This window comes from Electrona antarctica (assembly GCF_951216825.1).
Source record: "Electrona antarctica genome assembly, chromosome: 6".
Classification (NCBI taxonomy): Eukaryota; Metazoa; Chordata; class Actinopteri; order Myctophiformes; family Myctophidae; genus Electrona; species Electrona antarctica.
This window is the reverse complement of record NC_136811.1, coordinates 48,271,233-48,286,223: the sequence shown is the minus strand read 5'-3', so window position 1 is coordinate 48,286,223 and position 14,991 is coordinate 48,271,233. Positions and strand designations below refer to the sequence as shown.

Sequence of the window (14,991 nt, the reverse complement as noted above, 5' to 3'; positions counted from 1 at the left end):
TTTATTCAGCCTTTGGTTTTACCAGCAGGTACTGTAGCTACTTGCGATCACTTCACTGATCTCTTCTTCAACTAACTACAACTGTCTATACCAGTGGTTCCCAAAATGTTTAGCTCGAGACCCAAAAGAGAAATTTGACATTCACCCGGGACCCAAACTAGTGAAAATAGCTGATCTACAACACGTCGAGATGCGGCGACGACGACGTGTTGTGAGCTTGTACAGTATAGATTCACTACTTCTTAAAAGTATTTTCCCCCATAATTGCGAGTTACGACCCATACAATTCGGCCTGCGACCCACAAACGCGTCCCGACCCACTGTTTAGGAAACGTTGGTCTTTACTGTAGGTATGGAGATGCACCCGCTTCGACTGCTATCAATGGACAAGACCGCAGTTATCCGTACGGATCAGTACGATTGTTTCGACATAGTATGGGCATGCTCTGCCGACCCAACGGCTCAGTCGGTAGTTCTCCTTGATCATTTCGGTTGATAAGGGCTTGTTCTACATAGTATGCCACCTACTCCGTTGAAAATAATTCAGTCGGCTTCTATCATCTGATTAGATTCCTTTGATCAGAGACGTCACGTGACTGGTCCGTTTTCCTACAAACCCCGATGCATAACTTTTATTCTTTGATTGATTGATTGAAATATTTATTAACAGTTTGCAGAATTACAGTACCCAATAAAGCATTACACTTGTTTACAAGAGGGTCCACCATTCGTACTGATCCGTACTGATAACTGCGGTCTTGTCCATTGATAACAGTCGAAGCGGGTGGGAGATAACATTGGAGAGCGTGAAAACCTATAATCTGAGTCATTTTTGTTTTTGTGTTATAAGCTGGTGAAATGGTGACATTTAACAATTCCTCCATTTAGCTGAGGACCCCATGAAACCCCTTCAGACCCCTGGGGGTCCCCGGGCCCCACATTGAGAACCACTGCCTCACTTGATTGCTTTAGAGTAAAAGGCCAAGATGAATGTTCACAATAATCAGAACGATGTCAGCATCATTTGAACCGAAATAACAACGGCTACAAAACAGAATAATGAGGAATTTAGGTGATTAATTGTCTTTACTGCTGTACTGCCGTTCTGGCCATATTTCTTACTTAAGGCTGCAGTCAGTGGATATGAGGCAAGTTAAGAGGGTTAATGTACCTCCTGAATATAGTGCACTGCTCCGAGAAAGACCGCATCCATATCCTTTTGTTGCCACTATTCTTTCTCACACAAAAGCCTATGTGCATCTCTCAAATTAATTTCAAAGGTGAAGGTTGCGCACATCCAGTTGGTCGCTGGTGCTGGACACAATGAGTAACCGTTTAAAATTAAAAAAAGTCCACTTAACAGCTATGCTCTGACAAAGGTGTCAGTACATCAGGTGCAATGTTTCGGCCAAACCGACTGACACTTTCTGTTTAGTCAAATATTTGTCAGAGCAAAGCTCTTGTGAAGACTTTTTTTTCCCCCGCACACCATCTGTGTTTTTTCCAAACCAGACAAAAAATAAATACCACAACTTCATTCATCAAAAACTGGTCTTTATTCAAGGTTTCTTTATTTTGTCTCCCAAGGGAGAAATTTGTCTTGGACCCCAAGGACCCGCCCTGCAGCATACAGATACAATACAATACAATACAGTATAATACAAAACAATACACAATACAAGACAACAAAGGCACACAGTGACCCGTACAACATTAAAAAACCACACACCAACATACCTAGTGCAAAAGAGGAAGAACATCACCTCATAACCTTCGACCCCTACCCTGTCTGCCCTCTGCAAGGACTCTGTTGCTTATTGTTGCTGTGACTGGATGTATGCTAACAAATATATGTTAATGTGCAAATAAATCACACACACAAATTGCCCCTGGTATGTAGGCCAAGATTTCCTCTTTCAAACAGGATATCTAAACATCAATGGGCAAATTGCCATCCCATGACCCTCTATCTAGTGCCAAAATCTTCACTGGCTTTTTCAATTACGATGCTTGACCTTTGTTCACTTTAAAAAACCTTTTGCTGTTATTTTCCTAATATATTATAGGTTAGTACTTGACTGCATATTTCAAACCACACGTACATTCACGTTTGTATATTTACACATAGGGCCATCCTTTTATTGGCTTAAAGACCAAATTGAAGCGCTGGGGACACACATAAAGAAAGAATAATACTGTGTAGTCTCCAGTCTCCTTTAGAATCCATTAAAGAGCTGCAGAGAATGGAAACATTCTCCTTTTAACACAATCAGCGCCGGGATGTCTTTCAAAATAGAAGCTCGGGGTGCCTGGAAGATATGGCCGCTTTTACTCTGTAAAGCCCACCCCCCCTTCCATTCCGGACAAAAACCGGGAGACATATTTTTGCTTGCTTACCTCGCTATCGTTACGATAAAATCGCTGAATAATCCCTCGCGTTCATATTTTGAACGAGAGGCAGGTCAGAAGTCAGAAATGAAGAGGTTACTATATCCATCTGGTCAAAACCACGGAGAGCTCCCTAGATTAGCAGATACGAGGCATTCTTTCTGATCCGTATACAGGGAAGTGAACGACAACGCACGTGTGCGAAGAGCAAGGAGTATGGTGGCCTTGGATGCCAACTAAAAAAACAAAACAGAAAAAAAAACAGAATATAATCCCGTTTGGGAGGCATACTATGGTCCGACGGAGCATTGGTTCGACATGCGTCCGCACCTCGGACTAGCGCCTGCTCCCGTGCTTGCGGTTATGGTTAGGTTAGGGTTTGAGGTGGGTTGTCGTTTATCGGACCAATGGTATGTCGGACCAAACACATGCACCCATCTCGTTTGATATAAATGAAAATGCGCTAGGACGTGTGTACATGTCCTAGCAACCCGTTGGTTGGATTAGTTATGACGTTTGACCACGTCGTACGGTCTAAATGGGTTAAAATAGATGCACTGCAGTTGACCTCAGCCCCCATAACTTGAACCCCATATGTTTTGTTTAGTCCCCCCCCCCCCCCCCCCCCCCCCCAAGGCACCAAGGCAGATAATATTAATAATCTGTGTTGTTGCCGCAGTGTCCAAAGCAGTGGCTCGAGAACAGCAACACACACACACACACACACACACACACACACACACACACACACACACACACACACACACACACACACACTCAATACAATTATTAACGCACAACTCCCATAGTTGGGATTAGCGCTGTTGTGCTGCACTGTGATAAAAGTGGCTTTTCTGTGACAAAGCCTTGACTGCTGCCATGTCGTGACACCCAGCACATACTGAGCTGGGGACGCACATAATCACCCATGAGTACTGCACACACACACACACACACACACACACACACACACACACACACACACACACACACACACACACACACACACACACACACACACACACACACACGCGCTTGCGCACACAATCACTCAACAACTTGGGCTTATTTACCAGGCACACAAACTCTGACAGGTTTGATTAGTATTTTTTCCCCCCTCTTTGGGTGGAATTAATTCACCTGTTGGGGGGGGAGGGTTGCTCATTTGCATGTCATTTGCATTCTTGCACTGCACTCGTTTGTTATTTGTATACAAAAATATAGGGCATGCAGGAAAACTTTTACCGTTGATGTTTGTTTTGGAGACAGATTTGTTTTGATTGGACCGTTTTTTAATAGTGGACAAACAAATCAGCGATTATTAGATCCTCATTAAATGTGTGTAGTAAAGTTGTGTTGGAGCAGATGAGTCTGTTAAATTTGACTTTGGCTGTAACACTTGTCCTTGGCAATGCGTTGCGTGGTACAACAAATCCGGCCAAATCCTTCTCTGAAAGTGTGTGTGTGTGTGTGTGTGTGTGTGTGTGTGTGTGTGTGTGTGTGTGTGTGTGTGTGTGTGTGCGTGCGCACAAGTGTGTGTCCCCGTGCAAAATGTAGTGTTTGCATAGCTTCCGTCTTTAAAAAACTCACATTCCCGTCTAAATATTGTGTCGCACACCATTGGATTCACATTTGTTAATACAAGAGGAAGAAATAGAGTCCACAACACTGGTAGAAAACTCAGAAGGGATCTTCTTCAGGAGCAGTGCACTACATTCAGGAGGTACATTAACACTCTAAACTTGCCTCATATCCACTGACTGCCTGAAGAAGATCCCAGTGATCAAAACGTTGAATCAATAACCCAGTGGAGCTGAGTTTTCAACCAGTGTTTCTTCCTCTTGTACTGCCTTTTGTCCATGAAGCACCTGGGCTAGAGTGGAGGTGCATGCTCTATTACCTTTGTTAATAGTTAATACACATTGCAACATTGCCTGGGAAATATCATTCCTTAAAGGGGAAACTTCACCCTTTTTGTAAAAACATACATGTTAATGAGTGAGATTTTAACAGTGAGCCCAGTGTCTCTGATGTCATGGACACTGGGCTCACTGCTAAAATCTAAAATATCTAAAATCACATTTTACACACATAAAGACCCCCAGGGTCTTTACAGGCGCAGATTTATTTATTTATTTCCCCCTGATGGTCGAAAAATGTCATGATTTTTTGACCAATTTATTACCAATCTTGTACACCATTGCTCATGCAAGCAAGATCCTTGACCCAATTATAGCCACTGCATCTTATTACAGTAAAAGTAGTCTGAGGAAAAGGAACAGTTCTGTTCCCTGGACATTGTTTTGGGATATTTTGGCTGAGATGGGTCTCACCCGGCGGTGTTGCTGCCCCTCCCCACCCTCCCAGGTCATGGCTCTTTACAGACAGCAGCCTCTCTGCTGACTGTGTCAGTGTTGCTGCAGGAGTGTGAATGAACCGTGTGATCACTGCTGCTGCTGACAGTGACAGCCAACTCACAGCTTCTTCGGAATTACTTTATCTTTGCCTTGAAAAAGACTGTAGGGCATAGTATGGGCTATATCCATTTAGCTTTTTGCTGTTTTCCAAAACAAACCATAGCGCGTGCTACCGTTTGCTACAATGCGACTGGAAGTACGACGTTTACAGACATACCAAGTAGTCAATCATAAACTGATTAGGCCGTTGCTGTATTATTAGCCTACCCGATCAGCGATCACCAGAGGGCAGTGACCACACACACACACACACACCCTGTGACAGTTTATCAGAGCAAGGTGATTGCGTCTCGCTTTCCCCATTGTGGATCGCAAATAGGTTTATAGTCTACCTGGCAGCAATGAAACAAAGGCCACCATATTAGCATTTGAATACCTGTTCTGTGAACAGGGAACAGGCACCCTCCCCCGTAAAGGTGCAGAGTTGTGTGTTGTATTTGGGTTACTATTGTGTCAGTGGGTGCTTCAGCCCTCAAGCACCCCCGGAGTCGATGCCGCTGGTTCTATAACAAAAAGCATCGCATGGATGCACCTGGGACGTATCCTCAGTGATGTATCCCAAAGTCATCGGGGTTTCGGGTCTCTCGAACATCATACTCAGGCGAACCAGCCGGGGTGATCAAGTCCCGACTTACGTCCCAGTAGCTACCCTCAATCAGTCCCATTAGGGCAAAACCAGGGCCACACAATCCATTGGAACTACTCCGGAACTACTCTGCCAGGGCTGGGAGGTACGCTTCCCAGCCCTGGCAGAGTCCCAGCCCTGGCAGAGTCCCAGCCCTGGCGCATGGAAGGACTATAGGCTCTGTGGGTTGACTCCTGTCCGGGCCCCTCCTAGGTCTCACAAGGTCCACTCCTGCTCTCACCAGGCCCAGGACCTGTGCGTTGCACCAGAGTCCCAGCACCAGACACTTCATTCAGGAGTGGTGGGCAATGGTTCCGCAGACTCCACCCGAGTGAGAAGGTGGTGCTGCGGGCTCCGCTTGCTGCTTGAATGGCCCTCCTAAAGGCCTCACCGAGGGTTTGTTGGTTGTTGTTCTAAATCTTATAAACGTCATTGACATGTATTTTTTTTTGCAAAAAGGGTGAAGTGTCCCTTTAATATATGATAAATATGTTAATTTGTTATTAATTAACGCCAGTAAGAAAGACTCAAGGCCCTATTTAGTTTGAAGTCTACTGCTTCACTTAAAGCCCAGTGGAGTGCCACCAGATCCCTCAAACCTGTTCTTTCTGTCACTCCCCTCCTCAGATTGAACCGAGTCATGCATTATACTGTAGTCTGCTGACAGTGCACCATTTACATCAACGCAGTACAGTACAGTGAGAAAGATATAGAGGGAGACTGAGAAAGAAACAGGGAGAAAGCCAGAGAAACTACCGCTTCATCCAGGCGAAAATAATAGACTATGTTATACTATCTAATTATCTATAGATTACTATAGTCAACGTTGGGGGGGGGGGGGGGGGGGGGGGGGGGAGAGAAAGTGAGAGAGCGGATAAGTATTTGTGTTATGTTGCGTTGCCGGGTGTCGGGGGCCAAACGCTGTTTGTCATTTGGTAGAGTTTTAATGAGCCTAATTTCTCACAGGCCCCAAGGAGCGCATGCGTTTAATTAACATCTGGGCGCGGCATCATTCATTCAACCTCTGGCTAGAGGAATGTTGTGTTTGTTCAACATTCAACATATTATTCACCACGAGCACAAGTGGTGCCGTCACTGGAATAAGTCACAACCTAAGGCATCCTTGTACCACCAGTTTTGAACTCTGGAGTTTGTAATCGTGTTATTTATTGCATTGGTTCTTAACCCATTTTGGGCGGGAACCCCTTTTGGTGTTGGCATTATGTTATACTTTAGCTATTGGAAAATAGCAGATCTACAAGCTCATAGCGCGCCACCGAGTGGCGCGCTACGAGCTTGTAGGTCTGCTATTTTTGAAAAATCGAAGAACGACTGAGATAGAAACATAGCTTTTTCAGGTCAAAATGGGTTAAACATTTTCATGCCGAGGACCCCCACATTATCAATAATTTGGGGGTCTCTGTGTCATATTCAGTGTTGCCAGATTGTGTGAGAGAAAAAAACAGACTGGTTAAAAAAACCAATAGGGTAGCGTGGCACCATGAAGTGCTGCACTACAAGCTTGTAGATCTGCTATTTTTGAAGAATCGTGAACATTGTGTGCAAAACTTTGAATATATATTCTTTCAAAAATATATTATTTCTAAAGGTATAGGCCCAGGGTAAGTGATTTTCTTTGGTTTAAATAAGTGTTAAAAAGCTCTATGTTGTGAGTGATAGAACTCATTGCTATAGTGTTCATTCAGTAACAGGAGTCTCCAGCTTTTTATTAAACAGAAAATGCATTTTCAGTCCGGGATACCAATTTTATCCAATCAGGATAGAGGATGCAGTCAGGATACAGATTAGAAATGATCAGACAAAATTGGAACTGGAACACGATATAAATTAATCTGATACATGGCTACTCTCTCCTGATTGGCTGAAATTGTGTCACCTACCATACCTGAAAACCTCTGTTACTGAACAAACACATAGCAATGATTACTATAAGAATATAGTGCTTTGACCTTGTAACAAAAACACTTTTTGTTTTAACCAAACAATATCACTTACCCTATACCTTTAACTCACATCTTTGCTTCAGGGGGTCCCTGGAACAACATGTTTGAGATGGTGCAGCTGGTCTGTGGGCAAATACATGTGATTCTGGGGGTCCATGATATGAAAAAGTGTGAGAACCACTGACATAGAAACATGAGGTTATTTTTTCTCCAGAAAACTGTTTAGAAGACATTTGTATATAATGGGGTTCTCAGGTCTCAATGGGTTAAGAGAATACAGCAGTGTTTTGAAAGGTGCTTGGCAACACGAGGGCAAAGTGGTCAATAGATGCGGTTCTGAGTGTGGTTGTCAAGGCTGCGTGAGGCACACGCAGGAACCAGCGTAATTACCTCCTTCATTCAGCTCTCAGATGACTTAGCCACTTGTGACAGAGGCCACTAAGGACACACAAAGAATAGCAGGAAATTACTCACTTAATGTCACATTCTTCACTCTGATCTGATTAAGGCACCAGGAGACGAGATAATGGGAGGAATACCCCCCCGCCTCCCAACACACTTACTGTATGGTCCACAATATGTTTTTATTGTACGGTTGTTTGTCTAGATGTTTGAATGTTTATGGGTCACAATGGAGTATAGCCTTTTTTTCTTTTTTTTTCTTTTTCTGAACCTTTTGAATAAAATGTTAAATCAAATGGACTGCATGGTAAATGGACTGCATTTATATAGTGCTTTTCTCCAAAGAGCTTTAGCCTACATTACTGTGTGTGTGTGTGTGTGTGTGTGTGTGTGTGTGTGTGTGTGTGTGTGTGTGTGTGTGTGTGGTAAATGGTAAATGGTGCATTTATATAGCGCCTTTATCCAAGGCGCTTTACATAGATTGTGCATTACATTCACCCATTCACACACCGATTGCGGCGGAAGCCATGCAAGGTACCAACTAGCACATCGGGAGCAATTTGGGGTTCAGTGTCTTGCCCAAGGACACTTCGACATGTAGACAGGAGGAGCCGGGATTCGAACCGCCGACCCATGGATCATTGGACGACCTGCTCTACCTCTTGAGCCACAATGTGTGTGTGTGTGTGTGTGTGTGTGTGTGAGCTTGTAGATCGGTTCTTTGTGTTTTGCGGCACATTGTGAGCTTGTAGATCGGTTCTTTGTGTTTTGCGGCACATTGTGAGCTTGTAGATCGGTTCTTTGTGTTTTGCGGCACATTGTGAGCTTGTAGATCGGTTCTTTGTGTTTTGCGGCACATTGTGAGCTTGTAGATCGGTTCTTTGTGTTTTGCGGCACATTGTGAGCTTGTAGATCGGTTCTTTGTGTTTTGCGGCACATTGTGAGCTTGTAGATCGGTTCTTTGTGTTTTGCGGCACATTGTGAGCTTGTAGATCGGTTCTTTGTGTTTTGCGGCACATTGTGAGCTTGTAGATCGGTTCTTTTCAGCAAACTGATTTTGTGTAGTGGGAAAAAGGAAGGGACCAAGTAACAAAACGGTCAACACAGTTTTAAGTGGTTAATAAATAAGGCACATTAAAACAAATTAAGATGGTTGACACATTTTGCCATTTGTGCTCAAGTCTGTTTTTGAACTTTTTCACTCTTTGACTGTTACTCAAAGTAGCAAAGAAAATAGTAGCCAAAATGGGTGCAAAATTAGCTAATACAATTAAAGTAGAGACTTCATGCAGCAACCATAATGTAAACACCACTGATTAGTATTAGTTGAGCTATGGCGACAAGACCTTCTGGAGAACATTCTGAAGCAGGTCTTGTACCCAAAACTCCACTAATAAATTAACCCATTTTGACCTGAGATCAGATTCTAAAAATGTCTTCTACATCCTGACAGTTTTCTGAAAAAGCTATGTTTCTATGTCAGTGGTTCTTCGATTTTTCAAAAATAGCAGACCTACAAGCTCGTAGCGCGCCACTCGGTGGCGCGCTATGAGCTTGTAGATCTGCTATTTTTCAGTAGCTAAAGCATAACATAATGCTAACACCAAAAGGGGTTCCCGCCCAAAATGGGTTAAAGGTGTTTGCATTATACGATCACTGCATGAAGTCTCTGGTTCCTTAATATTGTGAAAGCACTTAACAACCAATCATGTGTCCTCTCTCAACAGACAGCATTGAGGACTACATCCAGACCTCCTCATCCAACGTGGAAACAGCCAATCAGGAACTCGCGAAAGCCAGCCATCACCAGGTACACAGAAGGATGATGTAATACACACACACACACACACACACACACACACACACACACACACACACACACACACACACACACACACACACACACACACACACACACACACACACGTTAGCGTGATCAGTCGGGCAAACAGAGAGTTTGCTAACCAGATTACATTTCTTCATCATGTCCCACGCAAGGATAAAAAACGCAGATCAAATTTCATATCATACTTCAGTAGCATTATAGCTTTCATCTGTATTGACTATATGACGAGAGTAACAATTCCATCTCTCCTGGCGAGATAACGGTTATGAATTAGCAATTGTATCCTACATGGAAACACAATAATGTGCAACACACTGCAGACAGAAAATAGTGGTGTTGTTTTTTTGTGATGTTTTATCTGTATGTCTACAATTTCCTCTTCATAGCTCATATTGGAGAGACATTTGATGAAATATGTCCAAGGGCACTTCGTCGGTTATATAATTCATATATGTGCATGCTCGTGTGTGTGTGTGTGTGTGTGTGTGTGTGTGTGTGTGTGTGTGTGTGTGTGTGTGTGTGTGTGTGTGTGTGTGTGTGTGTGTGTGTGTGTGTGTGTGTGTGTGTGCGCGTGCGCGTGGATCAGCAGTCAGTACCAGTGTGTGTGTGTATATATATATATATATATTACATCCTTCATTTGGGGATTATGCGAGAGGCTTGGGCTCAGTGTAGCCCCTTGGCTATTGTAAATAATGGATTGACTTATCTGTCACTGGGTTAACCACATGAACCCTAGCATTATTCTGTGGGCGAAAACATTTGGCAGAAATAGCGGCCATTTTGCTCTCACGTCTTGGCATTTCATTAACTTAAAGGGCCACTTCACCCCTTTTGCAACCAGAGCTTATTTGAATGATGTTTAGGACACAAGAAACACTTTCCTTTTATGTGTGTAATTTTTGGGGTTTATTTTATTTTATATATATATATTTTAGTCATGGCGCCATGTTCATGACCAAAAAACCGAAAAGAAAATATGGTCTCACTTCCTTCCTAGACTACAAAGTCACACCTCCATGCAGCCTCCCCACTCTCAATAAGGAGGGGAAGTTCACGGAAGCATTATGGGCATTGTAGGATTTCAGCAATCCAGTCAAACCCTAGTCAAACACACAGACTTCATAACTTTTCTGGCCATAGGGTGCAAATTTCAAATTGTGCTACTGTTAGTAGACTGCTAGTCTGCAACAACTGTTGCAGAACATAGCAGATATGTATGTAGCAGCTGTCCATGGTTCTGAAGTAGCTGTAGCAGCTGTCCATAGTCCTGAAGTTGCTGCAGCTGCTATCCATGGTCCTGAATTAGCTGCAGCTGCTATCCATGGTCCTGAAGTTGCTGCAGCTGCTATCCATGGTCCTGAAGTAGCTGTAGCTGCTATCCATGGTCCTGAAGTAGTTGCAGGTGCTATCCATGGTCCTGAAGTAGCTGCAACTGCTATCCATGTCCTGAAGTAGCTGTAGCAGCTGTCCATGGTTCTAACTATCACAGCAGATGCTGGTCAGGGGGCCTGTGGCCTGATGTGACAGACCTCTGAACAGTGTTTTGTGCAGATTGGAGCAACAGTGTACCTGTGGCGCCCAGCTGCCTGGGGGGGGTAGGTGTCCCTATTCTGATGACAGTCGCCTGAACAATGTTTGTGGCAAGTTTGGTACAGATCGGTGGCAATGGTGTGTCTCACGTCTCGCAAGTCCGGATGTTACATGTGTGACATCTGTGGTCCACCCACCCACTGGTTTTAGACTGCAAACTGGCATCAAGCAATTCACTTCAAACTGCACCCTGGTCCCTCATGTTCTGTTTCATATTTAGGTTCCACCCTAAAAAGAAAAGGAAAAAGGAAAACACAATGGAACAATATGCTTCGCTCAAAGACGTGTGACTGTTCTGTGCGTGACCAATGCTTTCCAATTAATAGTTATTTCATTATGTCAAGGAGAGCTGAGCCGTGACCAAGCTCACGCTGAGCAATTTAACTCGCCACCAAGTGAAAAGGCTGTCCTCCTCCTCTGCACCTAGAGATAGTATAGAGCCACAGCAGTGTGTGACGAGGAGGGGAGGTGGCTATACTAGAGATACACTACAACCCTGAGTGGTATTTTTATTCTGAGAGTATACAAATGTAATCAAATGGACCCATATGGGTCACAAATGGAGTTACAAATGCATACATTTCTTTTGTTTGTTTTCTTTTGGTCACACAGTGAAGATTTTCTTCTTTTTGGGCAAAATCAGTGTTACATAGCTCTATTTTCTGACAGTAGTCATTGCTATGGAGTATTTGTTCAGTAACAGGGGTCTCCTTGTCTCTCCAGCTCCTTAAATCAGGAGAGCTTATGATCCTGGATAAACAATTGGAAATGGAAGTGATGACACAAGCCGACAAAATTGAAACTGAAACACATTATTGGATGAAATTGGAATCCCCGGCCTGGGCCATGGGTCAGTGGTCCAGGCACCTTGGCTGGTAATCCAGTCTGGCAGTGTGCCGCGGGTTCGACTCCCGATCCCGACGGCCTTTGCTGCATGTCTTCACCCCATCTCTCTCCCAATTTCCTGTCAGCCTACTGTCTGTCCCTCCATAAAAAATATAAAATAAAGGCGAAAGCCACAAAAAACATAAAAATAAATACAAAAATTGGAATCCCCACCTGAAAATGTACTTTCATTTTATTAAAGAGCTGAAAAAACGGACACACCCCTGATATTGAACAAACACTATTTGCATGTTCATAATATCTGAATATAGAGCTTAAACTTTTTCACAAAAAAAAAAGGTTTTAACCTTAACATATCACTTACACTACCTTTAACACTTAGAGAGAAACAAACATTTCCGTGTACCAGTGACAAAGAATGAGAAGGAGGCAAATGTCAAGCAGGGTTTTGAATTAGAGGGAAACCTTTGCTGGCATGAATAGACTGACAGTGATCGTCCAACGCAGAGAGAAGGAGCTCCATCTCAACAACATGTCAGATTTGCACATCCTCCTCATTTTTATTTGTGACCACCGCACTCTGACTCATGGTGCGTTACCCGTTCAAATCGTGCAATAGAAATAACGGTGATGGGTCGCACACACCAAGAACTGCTTTAGTTTTTATTCTTGCATAGTGAATAATAGTTTCGGCTATCCAGCCTTCATCAGTGTGGAGAGTTTCTGAATGTCAGTGCCTTTTTAAAGGAGTGGTGTTGATAGTGCAGGTGCACCTCATCACCACTGATCACCTCACACCACGCCCGATGGGTGATTACAGACTGGAGTTGATTATTGTGTAATAAAGTCTCTGTTCACAATCAAACGTGTGACTAGCTAATACATCTCATACATACATGTATATACAAAAAACCATTACAACATTATTTAAATAATGTTGTAACTGTTTACAACATTACCCCACCCTCTGTTTAACCTAGAACTGGAGGTCTAGAACGTGGGGTCATGTGGTCAGTGACATCACAAAGATGTACTTTTTGGCTTGCAGAGTACATCTTCGTGATGTCACTGATGACATGACCTCAAGTTCTAGACCTCCAGTTCTAGGCTACACTTAAGGGGGGATTCTTTATTACTTATACACAACAACTCTCAGGTATATTAATGACATATAGTTCAATGTTGAAAATGAGTGGTTTTCCCCTTTAAATATCAGCAGCATTTCTCTTTAAAGCTGCTTTGTCCCGCTTGGCTAGGGGGATATTTTGGACTTGAGCTTCATGCAGTACTGCTCGTCAACCAGTAGGTGTCCTACCTGACACCAGGGTTTGCACTGTTTTAACGGGAGACCACGTCCACCACCGCAGGTGGATTCGTTATATTGCATTAACTTACTCTGTTATGCAGATAACAAAATAACCTTTTTTTTTACGAAAATAAGTTCCGAGCTGCAGCATTTAGAGAGGGAAGAAGCTCATGGCAGTTGAGCCATGTTCATTTGGACAGAGCTTTGATTTCAGCATGCGTGCACCCGTGAACAACTCCTACCAGCGGCCAATTAAGGGCGTACGTCAATTTCTTCGGTGGCTTCGCTCGACTTTACACTGGAAAATAAATTGAATCTCTAATCCATTATCTGGTGGAAGATTACTGTGGGCTCTTCACATTAACAATGTTGCATCACTTCGGCTATGCTCACTGAACCAAAACGAAGGCGGGTTGGTAATTGTCATGCAAATATGCCCCATCATCACTGATTAAACATAGTCCTTCTGCAAACAAGAATGTCAGACAGTGCCGCTGGCTGTTACTGTAACATTTCAGACATACAAATAAAACAACGAAACAAACAGGAATAATTATGATAAGGAAGTCATGTGCCCTTTCCATAGCGACATCACAGCCGAGGCTCAAAAGTCCATCCGTTTCCAGCAGGGAAAATTGATCTATCTGCTTGTGAGCAACTGCATCCTTCTGTGTATCCAGAAATCAATGTAACATAGTTTTTCCTCTGGTGAAATTGGGGATAATATAGTAGTGGTTGTGGCAGTTGTGAAGTGTGGTGGGTGTGGGGTGGGTTTGGTGGTGCATGTTTGGGAGGGAGAGTGATTTTGGTTGAATGAGTGTAGGGATGGATGGATCCATTCCTCAGTGCTCTCTCTCTCTCTCTCTCTCTCTCTCTCTCTGTCTCACACACACACACACACACACACACACACACACACACACACACACACACACACACACACACACACACACACACACACACGCACAAATCATTGCCCGTTTTGCCAAATAGGATAATGAAAACGAATCACCTGAGCATAGTGCTAAACCTGTGACTGATAAGTGTGCTCAGTGGAATCAGTTAACCCTGGCAGATTGAAGGCAACCTGATTTCCATGACTGTTCAATCCCCCCCCCCCCCCCCTCCCCCATCCTTGGACCTCCTCACAGGGATATGGAGTGGGAATGTCAGGGTTAATATTAACCCTAGGGTTAATATTACCCAGGTTCATCAGGGATATGGAGTGGGAATGTCAGGGTTAATATTACCCAGGTTCATGTCACTGACATTCTCCATGCTCCGTTTTCCACTTTAACTGCCGTTGCCAAGACTAATATCTGAAGCAAGGATTCATTACCGTATGTTTCCAAATAGTACCCCTGCCTCAAATAGCCGCCCCCGGTTCCTTTTAATCGCCCGGGGTCTGACACCATTTTGCGTATTACAATTTACAATTTAGGCATTTAGCAGACTCTCTTTATCCAGAGCGACTTACATTAAACAAGAAAAAAAAAACATGGCAATACATCATATACATAAAAAGTAGTTATCATGAATCATAC

At 43.5% G+C, this 14,991-nt stretch overlaps 1 protein-coding gene across 1 annotated transcript in view; it reads left to right on the top strand.

Annotated features, from left to right (window-relative positions):
* Positions 1-14,991, top strand: part of tsnare1 (T-SNARE Domain Containing 1) — a 169,776-nt gene that overhangs the window by 113,763 nt on the left and 41,022 nt on the right. Inside the window, exon 10 of the mRNA XM_079504227.1 lies at positions 9,584-9,666. Coding sequence (XP_079360353.1) covers positions 9,584-9,666 — 83 coding nt within the window. The remainder of the gene's footprint in view (positions 1-9,583; positions 9,667-14,991) is intronic.